We start from the raw sequence: 17,241 nt of genomic DNA on the forward strand, positions 1-17,241 counted from the left end.
GGCCGGCCCGCACGGGAGGGCAGGTGAAACAAACAGGGCTGGGGCAGCCTCAGCACCAGGAGGCACCGGGAGAGCCAGCGGTTGTCCTGCTGGCAGGTGCTCCAGCACCCGAGGGGCTTTGCAGGGGGACAGTGCCTGCGGGGTGCCAGGGCGGGGGTGTGCGGCCATTGCCACGTGCTTTGGTGACAGCAGGGTCCTGGTGCGGCTGGGCAGGCCCCTGGCAGCCGAACACAGCCCTGGCCCGGCTGGGGGTCCCGCGGCGAGGACCTGAGGTCCCCTCACCCCGGCAGCAGGGCAGGGCCGCGATGGGGGCAGGCCCCTCCAGGCCGGCGCAGCGGAACCCTGCAGCAGTGCAGAGCCTGTGCGCTGAGCCCAGCCTGCCCCCGGGCTGGGTACTGCCCTGGGGGGCCGGGTACTGCCCCGGGCTCCTAGCCGGCGCCTCCCGAGGGGTTTGTCCCACCCCCGGCGGCTCGGTGCCTCGGCAGGGGCCCTGTGACAGGCGTCCCCCGCTGGGGCCGGGCCACCCCCTTCCACTTGTCCTCAGCGCAAGCCACTAGTGCCCGTCCCCCCGGGCCCCTGCGGCCCGCTGGGCGCTGCCTCTGCCCCCGGGGCGCGGCGGGTGGCGGAGAGCGAGGCCCGGCCCCGGCGCGGCCCCGAGGGCGGCCGGGCGGCCGCTAGGGGGGTGCCGAGGGCCGGGCGGGCCGGTGGGCCCTGCCGCGCTGCCGCTCCCAGAAAAGGCCGCGGCTGCGGCGGGCTGTGGGGGGTGAGGGTTTGCGCTGCGCCGCTGCTCCTCGGCTGCCGGCCTCCGTGGCCCTTGCGCAAGGCCCCGGCTGAGGAGCGGGGCCGTGGGGCCGTGGGGCCCGTGGGCAGTGAGGGCCATGGAGCCCATGGAGCCCATGGAGCCCATGTGGCCGTGGGGCCTGTGAGGCAGTGAGGCCCATGGAGCGGTGAGGCCTGTGAGGCCCATGGAGCGGTGAGGCCTGTGAGGCCGTGGGGGCCCATGGAGCAGTGAGGCTGTGGGGCCCACGAGGTAGTGAGGTGGTGAGGCCCATGGGGCAGTGAGGCCGTGGGGCCCATGAGGCAGTCAGACCTGTGGGATGGTGAGGCCTGTGGGGCAGTGAGGCCCGTGGGGTGGTGAGGCCATGGGGCAGTGAGGTTGTGGGGCCCACAGGTGTTTCTCGGGGCCCTGGTCACAGCCAGAGGCATCAGGTGTCCTGGTGCTGAGGAAGTGGGACCAAGCAGGGCTGAGTGATGCCATCAGCCATCATTTCCTCAGGAAACGGTGGGAACCTGTGAGCAGCCTGCAGCCAAAGCCGCCTTAAGATTTAAGCCTTTCCCTAGGAAACAGAGCCTGGGATTCCCTGGTACCTCCTTAGGGAGTGTGCTTTTGGGACTAATTTGGGCAGCCGGTGGGTGGTGGTGCTTCTCCACGCCAGGCTGGCAGAGAGGCCTGGGAGTGGGGAAGCCGCTGAGGGCAGGTGCGAGGCCCTCAGACCCAGGGCAGGATTTGGCGTCTCGCTGCTTCTCCCCTTGCTTTTTGCACTGCTGTGAACTCAGCAGCTGCACAATGGTTCCCCTCAGGATGTGCAAAAGGGTGAAAACACCTGAGAAGAGCAGGTTTGTCTGGAAGTCCCCAGCAGCTGGAGCAGGAGTGCTCCTGTTGATTCCCTCCTTTAAAACAGTCCTCCAGGTACTTCTGACTGATGTTTGGGGAGCACAGAACAGAATTGCTCCTGTCATGAAAACATATGGGACGTCATCGGAAACCAGTGTGTAGTCAGTGCTTTCTTGCAAAACTTTAACCACTGAAATGCTCTCCCACCAAAGACATCAAAGCTGATAAATCAGGAAGTTTTCAGTTTGGCACAGTCAGCTTTGCTGAAGCCGTGTATAACCTGATACTCCAGATCTGCTCTGTGGCCAGCACATGTGTTGTGCAGCATCCAGATGTACACACTTGCTAGGGGTTGGCTTAAGGCAAGGGAACCAGAACCCAGGCGGAATCCACATGCATACCTTTCTGAAAGGTTTAGTGCCAGCATGATGGCCCTGAGCTTTCTTTACATGGAGACATGCTAATCCCACCTCTGTTAGGGAGGCCACAAGATTCCAGAAATCAATCTGAAGTAGCAGTCCCCAAAGTAAAAGGTCTATTTTTACAGTGGTGATGTGTTGATGGTGATGCTGCTTTTTCTGGCAATGCTGGAGAAATTCCTCTTGCTGGCATTGTGCACCTGTGCACGACAATAATAGCTGGTGACTCAGGATGACGGGCTTTGCGACACTTCCATCTCTCTCACAGTTGAGTCACCAGCCGGGATGGGATGGGCCCAGCTGGGAAAGCAATGTGCAGGATGTGTCTCAAGTACACAGCCAAAGCAGACAGGTCCTTTTCATACGCCTGCCTGCAGGACTGTAGGCAAATAAGGATGGTTGATGCAAGCCAGAGCAACTTCAAGGCCTAAGAGGGGCTGCGTTTTGTCCCTCCGTCCCCTGAACGCCTGGCTGTGGGGAGTTGCAGCAGCACTTTCTGGCTGCTTGGAGAGAAGGAGTGTAAACCAAGGCATGGGGCAGAGCTGCAGGGGACGGCGTCTCCCCATCCTCCAGCCATGCGCACAGAGGGCAGAGGTATGGCACCTGCTGCACAGGCAGTGGATGATGCACTCGGGAGCACATTTACTAGTGCGAGGAAGGGTGATCGTGTTTGCCAACACCTTCAGCATCCCACTGCCCTCCACCAGCTCTGGGAATAGCTGTAGTTAGAATAATTGGAGTGCTTGTGATTCATACTTACCTGAAACTCATTTTTCAGGGGAAGTCCTAGAGTAAACTTTTATTTTTTCACTTCTTCTGCAATCTTCTCTGTTCAGGCATTCTTTTGGGGCAGCATTAAGGGTGTATACGTGTCCTAAGGGTACGTTTCTTTATCATAATGCATTTGGAGTTCTTTTATGTTTTGCGGGTTTTTAACTTCAAAATTTTGGGATTTCTACTGTGTTATGAGGGTATTTTCTGCAGTTCTTTCTTTCCATTCATTTCTCTTTGCTCTTCTATTGTGAAACTTCACGCTAACCTTGCTTGTTCATCTAGAAATTACACAGTGGAAAAAATGCACTTCAGCATCATGTTACGCCAGTGTAACTATTAATTCAAACATTCCCTCTGTGAAGAAAAACAAATTCTTCTAAGCATGTAGAAACTGAAGGCTCACGTCTGCTTTTACTTACCCTGACATTAGGCAGGAGCAACACCAACAAGTTTCATCCGGGTGGAGTCAGTGGTGGAGAAGAAGTCCTGGATTTTCACATGCGTAAGTGTGCATTTTTCCAAGTATTGATCCTTCAGAATACATCCTCAGATAACGCAGGCTCTAGGATAACGCTCCCGAGGTCAGCAGTGGGGGCAATGAAGAGCTGGGAGAGGGAGGGTAGTGGAAGAAACTCCCCTGGTACTGTAACCCCATGGCGAGATGAGTATCTAGGAGTGGTTGCACACTGGAGCAACCCCGGTGGTGCCACCATGCGATGCAGACCTGCTGGCGGTGGTGGTGGGCTGGCTTGGTTGGTGGTAGAAGGCAAGTGGGAGCAACGTGGGCCTCAGCATGAGCTAAGCTCCCATGGGCTTTTCCAGCTTTTGAGCCGGCTCTTTCAGCCCACACCGAGCCCCACGCTGTTGCAGCATGCTTGCTCTGGATACCCACACTCTTACAACTAACCGAAGCCGAGCTGTTGCCCTCGTGGCTGCAGCCTTGTCACAGCCATACCTATAGGCAGCCTCATGCAAGCCAAAGCAGCCCCCAGCCCATGCCAAATTATACTGACATGGGAAGGATATGACATCCTGGGAAGGATTTCGGCTAGGTAAAGCTTCTCCGACTGTTCCCTCACACTGAGGGACTTAAGGTTCGAATTAATGCCCAGCAACAGGAAGAGATGTGACAGCTAAGCCAAGGGCAGCACGTATGAGTGGTCAGCATGAAGCCCCCTCTGTCTTGCTCTGCAGGGAGTAAAAACCATATCAACTTTTTAGATACAGGAAATGATGGGGAACCTCTTACGGTTCCTCAAGCAAATACGTGATTTTTCTGACTTTTTTTGTCCTTTGTTTATGTGAATATACTTTTAACAAATGGTTTCTATTCTGGTTTAATTCACATTTTAGGCTGCATTTTGAGATTTTTTTTTATTATTTTATTTGGATCTGACACAAATCTCTGATTCCAAGTACCCTTGGGGTTAACAACATCAGGCAGCTCTCATTTTATCTGAATGAATTGGGCTGAACTGAAATGTGAACTTTGGACAGGCCAGCTTACTTCCCAGATGTTTCTGTCCGTGGTTTTTCAGATGGTCCCACTTCCCAAAAGCAACTGGGGGATGGTCTCAGTGTGGCAATGTGGCCAGGAATTTTGATGTAATTTCTTGCATATGAAAAGGCAGGAGATGCCCTTCCAGCATTTTTTATTAACCATAACCCAGTCTCTGTGCAGTATCTATCCTAATTGCTCATAACTAGATACTGCAAGCGCAGATCAACTCTTTGCTTATAGGATCAATGTGTTTATCTTTCTGTTCATGGCTGTGGCAGGCAAAGCTGGCTGCCTACGCTACAACATTTCCGATCTCCACGCTGTCAAATAGCTGCCTGCACTTCTCAGATCAATCCAAGGAAAAAGCCCCTTTTTTTTTCAGTTTCTCCCAGAATTTTCCTTCACAAGAAAAAGGACATATTTTGGGTTGTTCTCCTGGTAGAGCTGTGCTTCAGCAATGTGGGCTCCCAAGTAACAGTTAGAGGCAAGCTTTAAAATGTCTTTTCTAAAGCAAATTTCTTGTTTCTTTCCCACTGCTGTAGCTCCAGGTATGGGCAGTCTTGGAGATGCTTGTGCCCAGGGCCAGCTCAGCCCTCCACACTCTTTCCAGGAGCAAATTACAGCCCGTGTCTCTGTGAGTGGGGAGGGACTCACAGAACTAGCGAGCAGAATACAACCCACAACTGTGAACAGAAGATGGGTTTAGGGAGGGAAGTTTTCCTGCCTCATTACTACAGACAGAATAAAGGTTACACCTTAGATGACAAGCTGAAAGTACTTCCAGGGACCTGTTTTGCTGGAGTCATCTCTGGCTGACAGAGGAGACCTGGCGCCAGGAGTGAGAGCCTGCTGAGAGCTTTTCCCAGCTCCATCACCAACCTGTGATGGGGCTCTGGGCATGTCTCGTGGCCTTTTTGGTTTGTGTCTCCCAAAATAAAGAGCAAGGGAGATGACAATTCCCTTCTCCCCACCACTGTCTCTCTCATTTATTCACAGAGCAGAGAGACCAAAGGCTGTGGGTGTGGGATACCAGGGCCAGCAGGGCATGTGATGCCTCTGTAACACATTTTTACTGGGGGAGTCACAGAAGGCATTGGAAAACTGGGGCTTCTTTCCCAGAGCTAAGGAAATGTTTCTGTTACAGTGTAAGGAGCATTTTCCAGGCCCTAGGGATACTCCTCCTGCTCAACCTGTTGCCTGCTCCACCCAGCTCCACTGAGCCCACCACAGTACTGGTACAGCCCCTCCACAATATGTTGCACTTTCTTTCTGCTTGCTTCTCGGGGGGCCCTCCTGGCTGGGGGCAGGGGGGTATAGAGGAGGGGATAACAAATGTTCATCTTTTATCGGCAGGGCAACTGAGAAACAATAGGAATGAGTGACTTGTGCAGGTCTAGAAGGTTGCCACCTGCGACCCTAAGCCCTGTGTCATGGTGGCCAGGATGGCTGTCCCTGCAGGATGCATCCCCAGGGCACCCTCCCACTGCAGCCTGGGAGCCACGAGGTCTCAGAGAGCTGGAGCCTGGAACTGGCTTGGCTGCAGGAGCTGGCAAGATCTCCGCAAGTCTCACTGCTCTCCTGCAGGACAAGGACAGGCTGCCTGGGCTACAATGGCAAATTGGTCACCATGTTTCAGATGCAGGGTTGGGCTTAGTGCCAGCCCAGCCCTGTGATGTGTCCCCAGCAAAGGAGCTGGGAGTCACCACTCCTCAACCAGAGTGAGCTCAGGAGCTGCTGGCATACGTGTGTAGGTGAGGGTGGGGGCCGGTCAGGACACGAAGGGCAGGTTCGCATCCAAACCCCATCTATTTTGCGTTACTTGGGTGAGGACAAGCAGCTGTCAAACATTGGCACCGCTTCTGCAGCCGCTTCACATCACAGGCAAGCCAGAGCTTAAGGCTTTGGCTGCAAAAGCAAAAGCGTTGCTATGAGGTGTGTTTTCATGCCTGAACCTTGCTTTCTCCAACTAAACAAAGCATGTCTTTACCTCAAACTTGGATTTTCTTATCTTTGAGCTTCAGTTTACCCACGTCATTCAGTGTCCTGCTTGCTCTTTGAGCCAAAAGGTGGGAGCAGAATCATCTGAAGGGGAGCTACTTAAATATTTCCAGCCTGATGAGGAAGAAAGAAGTATCAGACATCTTGCAGAGAATTTGTGATATTACCAGGTTATTTTCAAATCGGTGTGGTTCAGAGAAGTTACCCTGAGCATTTCAAACAAACAGCAAGCAAACTTGGTGTCTTTCCTTTGCGAAGCTGCAGTTTGGCTGGCCTCCAGGAAGGGCTGAGCAGGAGTCTGGGCAGGGTCAGGAAGATTCAGGTGTTGCAAGCAGAGACAAAGGTCACAAACCCAAAGCAAAGGTTGGGAGGGTTGTGCGTCTTTGAAACCTCAGCATAACATCGGTTGATTACATGATGTTGATCACAAAGGTCACCAGCCTGCGGGGCACCGCAAAATGTGCTACTTTTTGGAGGATGACACAGCTCCTGCCCTTTCCCACTGACAATCATACCTGAGGCTAAAGTACAGTGGTGAGATGCAGGCAGCAGAGGTACAACCTCCATGGGCTGACCCTCCTTACAGGAAACGAGTGTTTTTCTTTCAGATGTTCAGGCCATTTGGTTTCCCTTCCTTTCTTACAGGAATGGTGTTAAAGTGCAGTTGTCCTCTGCGAAGTGCTTTTACATAAACAGGTCCTGCCCCACCTGATCCCCGTGTGCATTTGGTCAGATCTACTGACTTGAGTAGCCAAGACAGTCAAACTGTTTTCTTACTCCTCTGATCCGTGTACAAATAACCAAGTGAAGCGTGGGCTCTCTTTTTTCCCCCCAGGCATTGTCAACAGACTCGGGCATGACATGACCTTGATGGATGTCATCTAACACAAAAACTGGCCAGTCCCTGCCTTCCTCAAGCCAATTTGCTCAAGCTCTCTAAGCATAGTAATGGGTTGGACTCTGTCTGGATCCCAGCTCTGCCGGGATGATGCTTGGCAAACCGATGGTGAGCACCCTTCAAATTGTCAGCTACTCAGACTGGGGAGCCAATTATTCAAAACTGGGGAGTGGGAAGAGAAGAGGAAAGGGGATATTTGTGCTGCCGGCCTCAGGCCATAATGCAGGTGCTGAATTTAGGGGCATGGTCTCCTGTACTTCTCCCCGGGCTCAGCCGTGGAGTGCGTATGTATAGCATGGGACCCAGAGGTGCTGCCCGTGTGGACAGGCATGTTTGTGTTTGTCACCTCCATGTCAGGATGAGCTGGAGGCATGCTCCGCTCTCCTCCCCCTCCGCTTGTATCCTGTTTTCCCTGCGAAGGAAATCTGGGCAAGCGGGGCGGAAAAGCACCGGGGGGTCCCGGCAACCACGGCAGGGCTGGGGCAGCAGAGGCAGGGCATGCTGCTGCACACCTGCCCCATGAGGCAGGTGCCAGCCGGGGGGCTGCCCACTGCCCACACCCCTGCCACCACAGAGCAGGATCCCCCGCCACGGTACATCTGCTGTCAGATGGCCCCATCCCGAGGGGAGCAGCGTTCAGGGGACCGTGGGCACCCCAGTGAGGGCTGCAGGGCACGGGGGGTGACACAGGCAGAAAACCACCCAAAGAACCATAGTATCATTGAGGTTGGCAAAGACCTTTATCATCAAGTCCAACCACTAACCCAGCTGTGCCAAGGCCACTGTGAAACCATGTCCCTAAGCACCACAGCTGTGCAGTTTTTGAACACCTCCAGGGATGGTGATGCCACTGCGTCCCTGGGCAGCCTGTCAGTGCCTGACCACCCTGTCCATGAAGGAATTGTTCCCGATACCCCACCTGAACCTCCCCTGGGGCAGCTGGAGGCCATGTCCCCTTGTCCTGTCGCTTGTTCCCTGGGAGCAGAGACCGACCCCCCCTGCCCACAGCCCCTGTCAGGCAGCTGCAGGGAGCGACCAGGCCCCCCCAGCCCCCTCCTCTCCAGGCTGAGCCCCCCCAGCCCCCGCCCGGCTCTGGACACGCTCCAGCCCCTCAGTGTCCCTCTGGCCGTGAGGGGCCCAGAGCTGAGCCCAGGGCTCGAGGGGCGGCCTCACCCGTGCCGAGCGCAGGGGGACGGGCACTGCCCCGGCCCCGCTGGCCACGCCGCGTGGGACACAAGACGCTGCTGGCCTCCTGGGCCACCCGGGCACACTGCTGGCTCAAAGCAGGCACTGCCCCAGCCAGGTGGACTTTCCTCGACCACAGTACCTTGCCTTCCAACTAGCTAATCTCTTCCCAACACTGCGTGGCCATAAAAGCGATAAATGCTGGTGCAGTGAGGTTGCCAGCTCCCTGTACAGCAACAAGAATTTGCAGAAAAGAACATTGATGTCAAGAGGGAAAAGGTAGCAGATTAATCATAGTGTCATCACTCAGGCTGGGAAGGTGACCTTGTGGTGTGCAAAGCAAGGGACAGAGGTGGCATTGCCTGCCAGAGGAGGGAGCAGAATTCCCAGAAGAAAGCAAATCAGCCTTCCAGTGATCCTTCCCAGTTCCTAGTGTCCCCAGCAGTCATGCTCACCTCTGATGTGGCTCCTCTCCAGCCCCAGTACTCACTTGTGCAGCATGATGTTGAGCTCCTTACAAGGTGCCCAGGGGCTGGGGCAGCACTGCTGCAGTTTCTTGCCACAGTGCAAGGACTCAAGAGTTTACAAACACTTTTTTACAGAAGTTCCCAGCTGAGAGACAAAAATACCCTGCATATGATACCTCTGGGTTTAGATGACTGCACTCTTTTAATCAGATACTATGGGGGAAAAATTTTCTGGCTTGTCCATATATGTGGGGGATGTTCTGGGGTAATTTGCAAAACCATCCTTTTGTTTTGTTGGTTAGAAAGTTAGCAGAGACTGACACAAGAGAGAGATTTAAGGAAGTCAGGTGCTAGCACCCCCTCCTCCATGGATCCATCCCTTTGTGGAGGGACACAGCAGTTTCTTATGGCACGTGGCAATAATCCTGCACTTGACCAGGACTGTGATGGAAATGCCCAGAGAAGAAAGCAATAGATAAGCACAGAACAGGTAATGTGAAATCTGCTGTGGGCAGATCAGGGGGAAGCATGATCTGAGTGATAAACATGAGGTGAGGTGGCAGAACATGTCAGCTGGGTGGTGACCTGGGGAAGACCTTATAGCAGCCTTAGAGTACCTAAAGGGGCCGGCAAGAAAGCCGGGGAGGGACTTTTTACAAGGCCTGTAATGGCAGGACAAGGGGGAATGGGTTTAAACTGAAAGAGGGTAGAATCGGACTAGATATTAGGAAGAAATTCTTTCCTGTGAGGGCGGCGAGGCACTGGCACGGCTGCCCAGAGCAGCTGTGGGTGTCCCGTCCCTGGCAGTGTCCCAGGCCAGGCTGGACGGGGCTGGGGGCAACCTGGGCTGGTGGGAGGTGTCCCTGCCCGTGGCGGGGGGTGGGAGCTAGGTGATGTTTGAGGTCCCTTCCAACCCAAACTATGCCGTGAATTCTGTGACAGCAAATGCTTCCAACATGGAACAATGCAAGCAGGACCCATCCAAGAGGGAAAGCAAAGTGGAAGATGCAAGCCTGTGAGAAGCTGTTACAGACACCGAGCTGCACAGGCATCAAAGGTCTTGGAAAGAGGCAAAACAGAGGTGATGAAACTATGGGGCAAAGGTGGCACAGGGGCTGGTCCCTTTCATAAGCCTGTTATTGAAGAAGGCTGATGATCCCTGAAGTCTGGCAGGGTCTGGGGATGCTGCTGGGAGTCAGGCAGAGTGAGGGATCTAGCCCTTTCACCGTCAAGTTCTTGATGTTTGTGAGAAGAGAGGCCACCTGAGGGGAGAGTGGATTAACCCATCCAGCCCTGAAGAAGATGTCGGCCAGGTCCTTTCAGAAGGAGTTACAGGAAGACCCCTAGTAAGGGATATAAATAGAAACATCCAGCTCACCGCCTTGTGAGACCTGATTTTTTTTAAGATTTATCAATTCATGTACACAGCTCAGGTCCTTAGTTGCTGTGAATGTGTCAGCCATGAGCCACAGTCAAATCCCAAGAGCCGGATACACTGTCTATAAGTTAGCTAAATAAGTCCACGGCAATGAGACACCGGCTCCGGAAATCCACAGATAGCTTTAGCCTTAAGCCAAAGAAATAAAGCCCTTGATTTCAAAAGGATGACATCTTGATCACAGTTTGAGGTTGCTCGGGGTTGTGTTTGATTTCTAGAGGTGGTACAACAAAAACATTAATTTATTTAGTACTTCACCCCAGTGAGATATCCGTAATAGCTGTACCCCCACCCCCAGCAGCACTGCCCGTGTCCGCATAGGAACAGGTCCGGGATGCTGTACTCAGATGTGTGTGTGCAGGAAGAAGGCTCTTCCACACAGGAAGGGTATTTTTATAAACAGGAAGTGTATTCTCCTTCCAGATTTACTTCTGTGTCCAGTCCTGGTGTAGGTGGAACTGTCTGATCAAGAAGAAAACAAGAAGCTCATTCACAGGATGGCAGAGCAAGTTAGCACATGATAGAAAAACACACAGCAGCCTGTTGCTATTCTCAGTTCTGATTTGAGAGGGGGAGTTGTGCCACCGAGTTTAGTGAATTGACTTGAGCTGCATTTGGTAATAAAAAATCAGAAGGATGCTACATGCTACAGTTTTTAAAAGAAACAGAGTGATAGTAGTGGCAACATACCACTTTGTTGACTTCCACGAGTCCATCCTAGGTGAGTGGTGCTATGTATCTGCATGAGTTTGCAGGATTGAGGCCAGAAGAGGTAACAACCGATGCATGAGTGTGTCCACCCCTGGCCATGATGCCACCTCCTCCTCTCCCACTCTCTTGTCCCCTTCTGCCTTACTCCATTGGTGGGCTGTGGCTTAACCTGATTTTTTTTTTCCACTTTTTTTTTGGACAGTATGCTTTTTGGATGCAATGGAAGTAAGGATCTAAACCAGAGATAATTCAGCCTCTGATTTGTTGTGCAACGCATCAGCCAGTTCCATACAAATGGCTCTAAAGTGGCACACAATGGTGGCAGCAGCCGCAGTCGCAGGCTGTGCCCGTGCATATAGTCTCCTCTGTTAAACTCGGGGTGCGCGCTCCCACAGCAGCCCTCCCTGCTGGCCAGCAGCCCTTGCTTCTGTGCAAAGTGTCAGCTCTCGTGATGGCCCTGCTGTGCTCCGTATGCACATGGCAAAGCCTGGCCAGCCCAAGACCCTGTAAGAGCAGGACCAAGGGAGCGGCACGGGGAGGAAGTAAGGTATGTGGAAGGAAGTGTGGGGGGCTGAGTTTATGAGGACGATGTGTGGAAAGATGGTGCAGGAACAGGGAAGATAGGGATGCTTTTTTGGAGACCTGGAGATGAGGCAAGGAGGGTTGGAGAGGACCAGAGGGCTGAGCCATCCATGAGAGCACAGCAGAGAAGTGTGCAGGGTGGAGTCCAGAGGAGTACACTTGCTGTTCTCCTGGGCTTTTATCGCTGTTTCAAAGCTTTGAGCTGTGTGAGAAGGGACAGGAGTTGCAGCCACACCGTCCTCAGCATGTCTGTAGCCTGGCACACAAGAGGGGCTCTGCTGCAGATGAAGCATCACTTTGTATTGCAAACAAGCCTTGCAAGGAGCCCTGCAGCGATTCTGAGGTGTGCCTGCATACACCCACCCTCTCCCACTGCATGGGCCAGATATAAAAGTGTGAAGTATCAACTCCAGGGACAATTTACTCAGGTGAAAAACTCAGGAGAAGATGCTACAGCTGTAAGTTGGTGGCCGCTGGGCATGGATAAACATCTCAGGACATGTCCACCCAGCTGGTGCTGCTTTAAACTGGCCTTCCCAGGTGCTGCCAGCAGTGGGACAGGAGCTCGATCCAAATGTCCTCGAGCACGAAGGAAGCTCCTGGACCCTGATCTAAAATCACTCAAGCCTTTTCCTGTAAACTAGACCAAAACAGATGAGCAAACCTAAATCCTGCTCTTCCCTTTGGCTTCAGAGGTGACAAGGGGTCAATCTGGATTTGTCACTCTGTCCTCGTCTTTCAGCCTAAACAAGCCTGATTTATATAATGATACAGGAATGTGCAGGAGGATAACATGTTTGTTGGCACACGTGTCCCTGTATGCACACAGGAATCGTAATGCACGGCTTTACTGCCTGGTGATGTCAGAAGTGCACCGTAAATATTTTTTTCTAAATAGAAATCCCTCGGAAAGGTTGGTCGTTTCGCCACTTGCCTTTCCAGTGAAACAACAAGTGAAATCCAAATGTGACAGAGCTCTAACTCCTGCCATGATGGTGGTTTCCCCCTCGAGCTGCTTCTCGGGGCTGCTGGTGCCCTCTTGCTTGGCCTCTGTGCCCAGCCACCTCCGGCCCTGCCAGAAACACGCGTGCTCCGTGGCCACCGGCCCTGCCAAGGATGCCCAGGCTGCTCTTCCAAAACGGTTGCAAGTTCCAGCCTGCTTTGTCAGGCCATTTTCTTTTTATCTGTTTATGTCTAGACCAGTTTATGACTAGATGAGTTTAGTGGGAGGAACTACAGATTTCTTACATAGTTCTGATTTCTCAGAATGTGAAGCTATTTTCCAGAGACCTAAAGACATTAGAAAGCAAAGCATATCTGCTCCATTCAGATTGAAACAGCAAATTATTTTCTTCAGCTTAGACACCCTGCTTAAATCCTGGCTAGTTTGTCAGCGTGTTTCCAAGCCGTTAAGACAGAATTCCTTGTGTGGTTGGGCTGTGTCGTCAGGCGTCTCCAGATGAGCGTGGTCCATGGGGCCGTGCCGGGTTGCCCTTCCAGAGGCGCAGAGGCTTTAACTCGCCTCAGTCAGCGGAGCTGCAGCAGTCTGAGACCTTGGGATTTGGGGATTTTGAAGAGCGACGAAATACCTCAAAAAACAAAGCAGAAAGATTACTCACTGAGATTTCATTCATATATTTACATGCTTATCTCCACCAAAGATTAAGAAAAAGCACATAAATTCATTCTGGGGTAGCTTCTGCCCTTATCAGTACCTGGCGGTCCGATGGCTGGCTGCTGAAGTGGACCACACAACGGGTGCTGATCTGGGGCGCAGCAGAGTGCAGCGAGAGTTGTTCTGGTTTTATACCAATGCGACAGAGCTGAGCATGGCTCCTTAGGACTCCCGGTGCTGCTGGAGTAATACACACAACGCCTGAGGGAGCTCTCTGGAGGAACAGACAGTCCTAGGTGGGTTTAGGGAGGAGCACTCAGTGCAGCGCTGCCACTGCCTGCCTCCGACTCCAGGGTGTTCTGATTTAGCACATACGTGCTACGCGCGTGCCGTGCCGGACCAGACATTTGGGTACCAGCTCTCCTTCTTACTACAGCCAAGGTGTCTTGCTTGTGCCAAACATCAAACCCAAGGTCCCAACATCAAAGGCAGATGATGCCACCCAGCACCATAACACAATTAAGAAATTGGGGGAGCAGCTGAGAACACTGTTTATCAAGGGTGGCCAGAGAGCTCTTTCTTCTTCAGTACACAATGTGCGACCCTAGAACTGAAGGTGCTGAGAGCCAGGCTGACAGACAGAGGCCCAGAAGCTTGGGGAGCAACAGCCTGATGACGTAGTCTACTCTGGCCAAGCCATGGTTTCCCCAAGCCAGATGTTACAGAAAACAAACCAGCTCCCTCCAGCACTTGGACTTTCTCTGTTGCATATTTGTGTCATAACAGTGTTCAGTGGCTCCCAGCGCCGTGCCTGGGGCAGAAACCAGCAGCACCAGCTGTGTCTCCCTCTTCTTTCTCTTTCCCATTGCTAGCCGTGCCCACTCCTTCCCTTGCCATACCAGCACCAGTCTGCGTGGAGCTTGATATCCCAGGCTCGCACAAGTGGACCTGGGGAGACATAACTGGAGGTGCACATGCCCAGGATACACCTCAGGTACCAGCTGTTTTGGTGAAGACAGATTAGGTTTAAAGGTACGATCCCTCTCCTCGTATGCAGCATGCATAATGCATAGCTCAGCCCACATCAGCCGGCACCAGGGGGTGACACAGGGCACTTGCAGCTCTGCTGCTGCTGCAAAATGCTCTTCTGCAGGGGTGTTTCCCATGTCTGAGGCTTTTACCTCTCCAGTCCTTGAAACATAGCGGACTGCCGGTCTAAATGCTGAAATCTTATCTGTAAAAGTTGATGGTCATGGTAATCCAACCTCCTCTTGTTTAGCTGGCATTTGTCATTAAATAAATAGTGTTCTTCCTCTTTCTCCCAATTAGATAGGTGCAATCAAGAGCAATTCCGGTTCAGTGTCAGCTTAAAACAGAAACCGAAGGCCTGGAATAATTTGTGTTTGTAAGAAGTTATTCATGGAGGAGCAAGTGCCAGATCAGCAGCCCAGGGGACCGCGAGGCTTACTGAGAAATGGCCTGATTCCCTGCAAAGTCCCTGTGCCTGGTGTTTCCTGTTGAATGGCCCTGCATCTCCCAAAGGCTCTCTGCCAGTAGGAAACGCTGATCTCCTGCGAGCAGGTAGGATTTCAGGCAGGAGTGGTGCTGCAAAGTGTTCCAGAGCAAGTGCACGGGGAGCTCAGCACTCAGGAAACCCACCGCCTTGACTAGGGGAGGGACCAGGGCACCCAAGCCCACCAGGTACCCGCGCTCCCCACCGGTGCCACAGCCACCCCTCCGACAGAGCCTGGACCAAAGTCACCCAGTACCTTCCACAACTCTCCCAGAAAAGGAACATGAAAAGAGAAAATAATAACAACAAAGGATGTAGCTGGTTCTCTGCGCTTATTATTAGCGGAGGAAGGGCTGGGATTAATCACTCCCGCAGAAGCAGCTGTGAAGGATGGAAGTAGTTGATCAAAGTGGACTTTGTTATTCCTGCTGTATCATTCTGCTGAGCAATGAGAACTGGTGTGAGGCACAAGAGCTTCAAAAGGACTTTAATGACTCCAAGGCTTGAACCAAGGACACTGCTGGAACTAATCGAGAAGGAAATCCAGGGCAAGGTGGAAATGATGGAAATGAGTACTTTGGTCCAAGGAATTTTTCCACATCTTTCATTTCCTAATTCCATACCTTTGAGGTAATAAAATTTACAGTGATGGAAAAAAAAATAGTGGGACAATGGGAAATGTTCCTCTGTGGGATGGGGCTACGTGTGGCCTGGCTACACCTGATTGCTGTACTGCTGTGTGAGGGGAACAGAGGGCACAAGGATCCACTCCATTGCACCCCCCGCAAGGTCCCTCAGCCTCCTCCTGTCCCAGAATAACCCCTCCTACTGCTGGGCAGTCAAAGAGCTCTGCTGAGACCCGGGCACGCTCCCTTTCCTCCTCGCTGGCCACACAGATGCACAACAAGCACCTTCTGCATCCTTGGAGTGTGTAGCCTTGGCATGGCCCCGCTCTTAGCTGTGGGGACAATGAGCCACCCTGTGCTGCTGCTGGGGACCGCGGCAGTGAGCCACGAGCAGGCACAGAGAAGCTCTGAAGAGCGGCTGGGGGTGAGCTGTGGGGAGCAGGGCTCGTCCACACTGAAACTGCGCTGACTTGGAGCTCTGCCGTGCGTGAGCGTAGCCCCGTCTGCAAGGCAGCTCTCCCCCTAAGGTGGAAAAACCCCACAGGCTGTAAGGGATGGCTTTGTTAATGAGATACCCACCATGTCCCTCGCTTCTCTCTTTCCTTCCTTCCTCTCTTCCTTCCTTGTTTCTGTTTATAGACCAAATGGATCCAAAAGAGCATTTCCTACTGAGCAGTACTACCTTCTCTGAGACAGTCAAGGACACATTGTCCACAAGCAGCCTTTTCTCCTGCTAACAAAGTACTGGTTTTCTCTTGAAAGAAAGTCCATGAGGATTTTCATGTCCACACAGACTCTGAGTCTATCAGAGCTTGTCTCAAGGCCCTCACCGGGTAAAGGACTTGGTGCTTTCCATAAACCTCAACTGCCATGGAGACAGGATGGCATCTCTGGGCAGCTCAGATGCAAAGGTTCGCCTGTAGACACAAGCCCCTCTCAAAGCTCTGCACTGTCAGCCCTGCAGAGCTACTACCATTTGCTCCACCACTATTCAGGCATGATGTGGTCCATTTGCCTTCAAATAGCATATCGCTTTCCTGAGTAAGGAAAGAGTAAAACCTGTGTCAGACTTCTCATAAGCAGAATGGTGGGTGTCACTGAATGTCACCTGGTGGGGTGGGTCCTTCTTCTGGCAAAGACCACACAGCATGAGGCAGGCACCTCTCCCACCCAGAGATTCGGGCATATACTGGGTATAGTGGAGAGCACCAGAACAGTCGAAGTAGCACCCTTCTTGAGCGGCAGCAGGGATTGGAGACATCAGACCTGATGCTGAGCTCTCTCCTGTTGGCTTTCCACCAACTTGGTCTTGTAGTGAAAAGCTCAGCTTTTCCAAGGCATGGTGGTGGGCAGCCTGAGCAACAGCCAAGAAGATGGGTGAAAAGCAGGAGGCCTAAGGGTTCAGAATGCTTCGGCCCACTTCCAAGTCTCCTGCTGAGCCCAGCGTGTGGACGCAGCTGTACCCCCGTGCTCAGCTGAGAGGAGGTCAGCAGCACCTTCCCTGCCGAAGCCACTGCCTTCCCTCGCTGCTGCTACCAGAAAACACCAGAGAGGCACAAGCATCAGGGAGTGTCTTCTCTGCCATTTTCTCCCCCTGCTCCCTGCAAAGACCTGTGGCTCTGTTTCTTGTCACTTTTGTCAGGAAGAATCCAGTGTGCATTTTGTGGTTAAAAGTCAAAACTGAAAGCAATTCCCTCCCTTCCCCTTCCCCAAATCCAGCAGCTGTTGTTGGCTGTTTTGCTTTCTCAGCCTAAACATGCAGCGGCACATTCTGGTGAGGGGCAAAACAAACAAGCCTCTGGAGAAGGCTTGACAGGATGAGAAATGGAGAACCAGGACCACGTGCCTCCAGAGGGAATGCAACACCCCGCCTGCTGGCCCGGGGGGTGAGCATCTTGG

General features: G+C 52.9%; 1 protein-coding gene and 1 long non-coding RNA gene across 2 annotated transcripts; one reads left to right on the plus strand and one right to left on the minus strand.

Moving 5' to 3' along the window:
* Nucleotides 1-553: 553 nt before the first annotated feature.
* On the minus strand, nucleotides 554-907 carry LOC129736541 (proline-rich proteoglycan 2-like). Its single transcript, XM_055717032.1, has one exon. The coding sequence runs from the start codon at nucleotides 905-907 to the stop codon at nucleotides 554-556; it is 354 nt and encodes a 117-aa protein (XP_055573007.1).
* A 1,893-nt stretch (nucleotides 908-2,800) lies between these two features.
* On the plus strand, nucleotides 2,801-16,925 carry LOC129736563 (uncharacterized). The gene is made up of 3 exons (XR_008733344.1): nucleotides 2,801-3,310; nucleotides 7,143-7,313; nucleotides 9,800-16,925. It is a non-coding gene; the product is annotated as an uncharacterized LOC129736563 (long non-coding RNA).
* Nucleotides 16,926-17,241: the final 316 nt, after the last annotated feature.

This window comes from Falco cherrug, chromosome 7 (assembly GCF_023634085.1).
Source record: "Falco cherrug isolate bFalChe1 chromosome 7, bFalChe1.pri, whole genome shotgun sequence".
In the NCBI taxonomy this organism is placed as follows: Eukaryota; Metazoa; Chordata; class Aves; order Falconiformes; family Falconidae; genus Falco; species Falco cherrug.